The sequence below is a fragment of the Micropterus salmoides genome, unplaced genomic scaffold, assembly GCF_014851395.1.
Source record: "Micropterus salmoides isolate LMB-PRFRI ecotype aquatic unplaced genomic scaffold, ASM1485139v1 Ms_hic_scaffold_21, whole genome shotgun sequence".
NCBI classification, from domain to species: Eukaryota; Metazoa; Chordata; class Actinopteri; order Centrarchiformes; family Centrarchidae; genus Micropterus; species Micropterus salmoides.
The window spans coordinates 12,742,895-12,749,786 of record NW_024041262.1 but is presented as its reverse complement, the minus strand read 5'-3'; the positions used below and the strand labels follow the sequence as shown (position 1 = coordinate 12,749,786).

The 6,892-nt window shown below is 40.4% G+C and overlaps 1 protein-coding gene across 2 annotated transcripts; it reads right to left on the bottom strand.

Moving 5' to 3' along the window:
* Nucleotides 1-1,456: 1,456 nt before the first annotated feature.
* On the bottom strand, nucleotides 1,457-6,607 carry irf3 (interferon regulatory factor 3). Of its 2 annotated transcripts, none has more exons than XM_038735464.1 (11): nucleotides 6,390-6,607; nucleotides 5,235-5,407; nucleotides 4,960-5,131; nucleotides 4,268-4,341; nucleotides 4,116-4,176; nucleotides 3,949-4,017; nucleotides 3,594-3,839; nucleotides 3,318-3,408; nucleotides 2,520-2,809; nucleotides 2,317-2,435; nucleotides 1,457-1,884 (listed from the first exon to the last, which is right to left on the bottom strand). In XM_038735464.1, exons 2-11 carry the CDS (start codon nucleotides 5,403-5,405, stop codon nucleotides 1,771-1,773), a joined length of 1,407 nt encoding a protein of 468 aa, XP_038591392.1. In that variant the 5' UTR covers nucleotides 5,406-5,407; nucleotides 6,390-6,607; the 3' UTR covers nucleotides 1,457-1,770. The 2 variants fall into 2 exon arrangements, with proteins under 2 accessions (XP_038591392.1, XP_038591393.1); XM_038735465.1 differs by having other exon boundaries at nucleotides 3,949-4,014; nucleotides 6,390-6,606.
* Between the last annotated feature and the right edge of the window lie 285 nt (nucleotides 6,608-6,892).

Below are 6,892 nucleotides of genomic sequence, written 5' to 3'. Positions count from 1 at the left end.
TCGCCATTTAACAAGGTATTAAAATTTGAAGATATTTTTTTCAATGTGAAAATCCTGTTTGTCCAAAAGTTTGTTTGCTAAAAGTGTAGATGAACGTACTATTTATAATGCATAGCCAAAAATACTAGACAGGCAGAGTAGCGACTGTGTGATTCGTTTCTGTAACGTTAGGTGCAGCGATCTTCCGAGCGCCTATTTCACTCTTAAAAGCTCCAAAAAATAGATCCATGCGAACCGGAAAAAGATTTACGTATACAACCGACCGTAATTTCCCACCCCGCCGGACCCGCAATGTTAATCGTCCAAAACATAGTCGGGAGTGGCGATCAGGAGTAACGGGATTAACCCGGTTGGCCGGTCGCTCTGTGGCCACCTGAACAGCCCCGTTCCTCAAAAACAAGAGCGAGATGCGACTTTTCATAAAGCCGTTGCTCTCGTCAATGTCACTTTTTGTGAACAGATCAATCACAGCCTGGATAGAGCGGGATTTAAAAAAAAATCTTAATGTGTTGCAACAAACTTTATAAATGTTGTTCTGCAGTTATGATGATTGACGAGTTAGTAGTCTGCCCAAAATCAAGGTTGGAGACTATCATGTAGCCTAGAGCATTTTTCTTGCACAAAGTTAATGAATAAAAAACAACCCCAAACTGAAACAGCTGTAATTTGAATTAATATTTATACTTGTGTAAGTTATATACTATTATATGAAATTTTATTGAATATAGTAACATAATGAATATATTAATATCAAACTTAAAGTTTACTATTACATTAACAATATACTTTTAATTTAATGTTATAATATTAGGCTATACTAATACAGTCATTTAGACTAGTTCCTCCTCCAGGTTCTGCCTGTGCTACACCGCCTACACTACTTACGCTCAGTTTATTCTCATCTTCTTTGTTCCCTCCTGGCCTATTTGAATTTTGTTGTATTGATCAAGTGGTCAATTAAAGTTATCACACGTATCATTGCAGGGAAGCTCACTTTATCTAGTTTAAACCAACTAAAACACAAAATTACACTGTGTTTCACATGATTTGCTATAATGTTGTGTACATAAACATCATAGCTTATGTAAGACAGTTGCTTTTCACAGGAAATCTGACCAGTCCTTCACATAGAAAACAGTTGGCCCATACAGGCTGTTATAGGCATCTGAGAAAGTTGGTGAATGCCTCAATTTTTATATGGCGTTACAACCTGATGACATATAGGCAATAAATATGTTATAAATATACTTAAATTCCTTTTAAACCCTCAAATATGTCCCTTTTAAAGGTGTGTGGCTGATTTAATCGGTTAGCTCAAAGTGGCGCGGCAGTCTTATGATATGTTGAAAAAGTCTTGAAAAGGTCTTAAAAAGGTATTGAATTTTACTTCAAGATTCCTGTATATACCCTGCTAGCAACAATAATATCAAAGAAATATTCAGTAAAATCACCCTGATCATAGTCTCATTATTTTATTTAAAAATATCAATGTGGAAATAATTTAAAAGCACATATTTATGTTTAAACATGGTGCAAGTTGCACCTTGAATATATTTTCTTTGTTCCTTTATGCAGAACCAGAAAATCCAACACCAGAGCAACTATTAATACCATTATTATCACCTGATCTATTTAGTGTGGAATAAATATCCAAAATGTTCAGAAAACATCCACACGATTGTTTCTGAGATGCTCTACCTTGTCATCAAGATTAAGGATTAAGCAAAAAATGCGGTAAACAATAAATCTCTTCAGGCACAGCAAAGTGCGTCAGTACGTCTCCATCATCTCCTCAAGTGACATCTGCAGCTCCACAGACTGCAGGGAGGAGGCGCCGCCTACAACAGCCATATTCTTCAGCAACTCCAGTGAAGTCAGAACCACCTGAGACAGAAACAAAACAGGAAGCAGAAGTCAGATGCAATGACAAGCGCGAGATGGCAAATTTCAGCGCAATGAGACGTGTCAAGCTGGTTTCTTTCAAGTAACTTTATAAAGTATACGCTTTTCATTCCTCAGCATGCACTCTGTAGAGGCTCGGGGGCAGAAAAACCTTTTACACCCGAGGGAGCAGCTGTCACCACTGGAATTCAGGCTTTGTTCCCTCGGTGCCATTAATCAATACTGAGACAAAATTGCCTCTTGAAAAGTGCTGCTGACTACAGCTCCCTTGAGTGGGCAATTTTTGGTGGTTTGGTCACTCATGAAATTTGATAGAGGTATGTGCAGCAAACAAAAAACCTTCTCTGGCAGACTGAAAAACTGCTTTAAGCACAATACTGTCTGTGCACTTCAGTAGTTTAAAGGTTCTCTCACTTCCACAGTGATAAGTTTCTTCTCCCAAGGCTTGTTGTCTGGGTCGGGCCACTTCTCCGCCAGGCAGAAGAACAGGGAGCAGGGAGGGCAGTCTTTCCCTTCAATAAAGTCCAATATTCCTAGAGGGCAAGGGAAATCAGTCACTACATCAAGCGCCACATGTATTTGCAACAACATGCTACACACTTAGCCTTTTCACCCACCTCGCACAAAGTCCTTCAACATGTACAGTGGTTGAGGCTGCAATTTAGAAATTTCTTGCGGTTGTCTGCTGCTGTCAAACTTGGAGAAGCTCCAAAATGCTTTGGTTTCGCCCAGTCGCTGGCCGTAGACCACATGGCCGGACACCCCCACATCCAAACCGTCGCCCAGCTTGTCCAGGATGCGCTGGGTCAGATTGGCTTGGGTCTGATCCAGCATGGCTCCAGGACTTGGCAGAGAGACCACGGTAAGGCCTGACTCATGATCAAAAACTGTCCCGATGAGTTCGGGCCTGATGCAAAGACAATGTTTATTCATTAGATTTAAACTTGAATGGCAGGTTTAATGCCTGGCAGAGCCCTGAGAAAATTAGAGGAAGAGTTTGACATTTTGGCAACATTCACTCTCACATCTGTATTGTAAATATTTAGTTACAGCCAGGAGACTGATAGCTTACCTTAGCACAAAAAGAGGAAACTGGGGGAAACAGCTAGCCTGGTCCTTTCTATACTTTTTGGACAAATTAAACACAATATAACTGAGCTTTACAGGAGCTGGTAGGCAGAGTGTGACACCTTTGGACAGAGCCAGGCTAGCTGTAACCCCCTGCTTTCCAGTCTTTATGCTATGCTACATGGCATCATCTACATTCTTACTGTTGAGACATGAGTCACCCTCCACAAGAAAGAGAACGGCATATTTCCAAAAATAAACTTATGCCTTTAACTATGACAGTCAATTTGAAGCTAAGCTGGGGATAATGAACATTTGTCAGACATTAGACTTTATTTTGATGTTACCTGTAAACTAAGCGGATCCCAGCTTCATTCTCAACCTGCTGCTCAAACACCTTCACCCCTCTGTAGTACACTGATATCCTGAATTCAGTCTCTAAGGATTCACAAAGAGGAGAAGTGTTTGAGAAAAAGTGTTTATCAGCTCCTGTTTCAAACATTGTTGCAACTCCCGACCGATATTATATTGACAGGCCACTTTGTTTAAATGTGAGGGATGTGCTTTTTGTCGTTCTGTGTAAATTACTATTTTTGTTTTTACAGTGACATCTATCAACTCACTGAAATTATCTCCATCACTGGTCTTGGTCATGGTGTGAAGGAACTGCTCCGCCAACTGCCCATCACAGGCCCCTCCCACGGCTCCCTCCATTGGATGTGCCGGTTGCTCAGGCAACCCAGCTTCACAGACGGCACCCTCAAAAATGACTGGATACTGCTGTTGCCCAGGCAACGCGTGTCCACCAATCACCACTGGGTTTTGGAGCTGCTGTTGCTCGGGAGGAGGCTCAAAGCCTGCGGTGCCCTCTGTGGAAAAGTTGGAGAAAGTAAATAACTGTTTCTAGGAAAGTAGCCTGGATACTCTTGTTTTTTGCTCATTCTGCAGCAGTGAGGAGGACATGATGAGCACGCCTACCTGTTTGAGGGCCAATGTTCAGGCCCTTTAGACACTCCTGGAGAATATCCTGGTCGGCAGTGGATTCTGCTGGCAAATATTGATAAGTTCAGAAATGATGATAATGATGTGATAAATTTACCTTCTGAGTCAGGAGGTAAAAAATAGTATGAGAGTTTCTCCCTTACCTAAAAACAAAGCGTCTTCTGGAATATAGAGACATTCTTCGAAGCACGGGTCAACCTGGCTCTAAGAAACCACGGACACACATCTGAATGAGTTCATATGCCATTATATAATTGCACAGCATCAAGTCAAACACACAATCACAGTCACTTACTTCTTGTGTAGGAAGGCCAATATTCTCAAACAAATCGGGGTCATCTTGGTCCTGGGATCCAGCAGAGGAGTTAGCTTTGAGAGTGAAAGCAAGGAGCTCAGTAAATATCTGCTGCCCTTAAATCATTTATGCATGCATGGTACATCATGCATATTACCTTGACAAATCTCGACCACAGACACAGAAATCCAGATAAATGTGTGCATGATAGATAGTAATGTGATCATCTACATCCGGTAAGGAGGTGATCAGATATGTATTGTTTGTGGCCACACGAGCAGAAAGGTGCTTCACTGATTATCTTTGGTCCACTTACTGTATCACCAGATTTTTTTGCATTTATCTGATTTAGCAGTACAATAGTATGAAGATCCAACTGATGCCTCCATCTTCCTGAGATTATAGTTAAGACACAAGGCGAATAATTTTGCATAAATAAAACTAAAGGAGAAATTAAATGATTGGATTTTGCATGCAAGAGAACAATCTCTCTTGGGTTTTTTCTGTGTCTTTTTAATGCCTGAAGCCAGTGAAAACATGTCACATTCACATCTAATTCACTGTTTTTGTTAGTGGCTCATTTTTAGTACAGTTCATCAGAGGAAACAGTCCTTTTTTAAAACTTGCCTGTTATCGACTACAATAAAGGACCAAATGGTGATGATCTACAGACCATCATTATGGATCCTCACCTCCTGATGCTGACTCATCCGGCCAGCGAAACACTTTGTGGGGGTTAGCGGTGTCGTTCTTGTTGTCAGAGACCAATTTGAAGCCTTTGGCTCGGAGGGCGCTGCGGAAGTTCCTCTTCCAGACTGAGGGGTCTCCCTGAGCCCGGCCATTGCCACTCGTCTCGGCCCACGCCTGCAGGGAAGAAACAGGTTAAAGCAGGAAGAATTACACCAAAGACCAGTCTCTGTGTAGAGCACCATGAATACAAGGGATAAGTTGCGTCAATGACGATTACCTTAAAGATGAGAATGTCAGAGTTTGAGGAGTCCTGTCTTAAACCATGTTTCCAGGGAATGGAGAACTCTGTGTGCTCCGGGTTCATCCAGTGGACACCAGGATACCTCTCCGCACCGCTGTCAATCTGTGCTCGCAGCCATGGGATGAGCAGTGGTTTAGAATGAGACATTTCTGCAGTAGGAAGAAAAAAATGTCAGGTCAACACAACAGCATCATCAGGGTTTTATTTGGCATCCCTGATCATTTCTCATTGCACTGGGTTGCTGTCATATACTTCAGGGCTGAGCTTTTTCACTGACCTGTAACATGATTCCCAGACACCAGAAATAATTTATACATTCTGCTGTTGCCTTTCATTTAAGATTAGTTTATTTAAATAACATCTATTCAATTTAAAACTCATGTCTTTCCAAATGAAACATTTAGTCTTGTAAATATTAGTACCCAGAGTATATTCACTGAATGCAACAGTGAAAAACAGAAAGAATCATAGAAAAGTTCAACGATTATAGCTGGTGGAGGAATAATTAATATGCCTTATTAAGCAGAGCTGGGCTGGATGTTTAATCCAGTGTATTTATAGGTTTATATTATTTAAATTATTTAATATATTATTTGAATTTTCAGGTCCATCTTAAAATATTCTTTTTGCCTGTGGAGGGCGTTATTTAGTCGTTTTACAAAGGGATTTGTCCAGGAAAAAATGTAAAAGGGAGTGAATAAAATAAAAAGAACCTTAACCTTTGCATGTTTGTGTAGAAAATCTATTTTCTAAAAGGTCCTCACGCACTTAGAATGAGGGATGGCTCTCTTTTTTTTTTATCTTTTCCCACTCCCACTAAATTATGAAACATTATATCGATATCTACAGCCTACTAAGGTGCAGTTGGGAAAAATCACCTGAATTTGCAATTTCTGAACTGGTTCAGCACTCAATACCATAAATACTCTAATATGAGGTTTTTCTTTTAAAAAAGTCAAAGTATTTCATTATTCCAGTAAAATGTATTCAATGCTCCTTGCAATGTGTCGAATTGTAACCTACATGTTTTTTCACAGGTTTTATGGTAGCCTACAATTTCACAACAGAGCACCATTGGGAAGATTTAAATTCACGTAAAAATGTCTCAACAACACATTAAAGCTTTCTTACCTGAGGGAAGGGAGGTGGGTGTTGAGTCGTTTTCAGGGTCAAAAGTCAGAAATACGGTACGGCTGGTGACTGTAAGTATGAGTAATAGGAACTGAAGCTATTTGACAAACTGGCATTCAATCCCAGCAGCTAATTCTCTTTAAATACCAAGCAAGAGTTCGGCTGCTAAGCCGCAGAGGCTTTCTCGGGAAACTCCGAGTCCTTGATCAGTTTCGTTTTCCAGATGTGACGTCAGCGAGTTTCATACCAGCCGGGCGCTAGGTGGGGCTACACACGGTTATATTTCCATACTTAAGAAGACAATCATTCATATAATGCACTCCTTCACCTCACCCCTAAATTAAACATCACTTCCAGACATACGACATATACTCTATTCTACTTTTAAAAATACCACAGAACACAAATCAATTAGAATTTATTCCTCCTGAATCCAAAATCAGAATCTGAAAATATTTTCCCTTTAAGTTTACTTACTGGATGTTAGAAGTCTCTCAGTTTTC

Bases quoted from the DNA above. Each gene is read 5' to 3' on its own strand.
- irf3 (XM_038735464.1), bottom strand. From the start codon at position 5,405: ATGTCTCATTCTAAACCACTGCTCATCCCATGGCTGCGAGCACAGATT. The intron at 4,018-4,115 runs GTAAGGGAGAAA...AATATTTGCCAG, and splicing joins AGAAGACGCTTTGTTTTTAG to CAGAATCCACTGCCGACCAG. The intron at 2,810-3,317 runs GTAACATCAAAA...TCTTTGCATCAG, and splicing joins GGGATCCGCTTAGTTTACAG to GCCCGAACTCATCGGGACAG.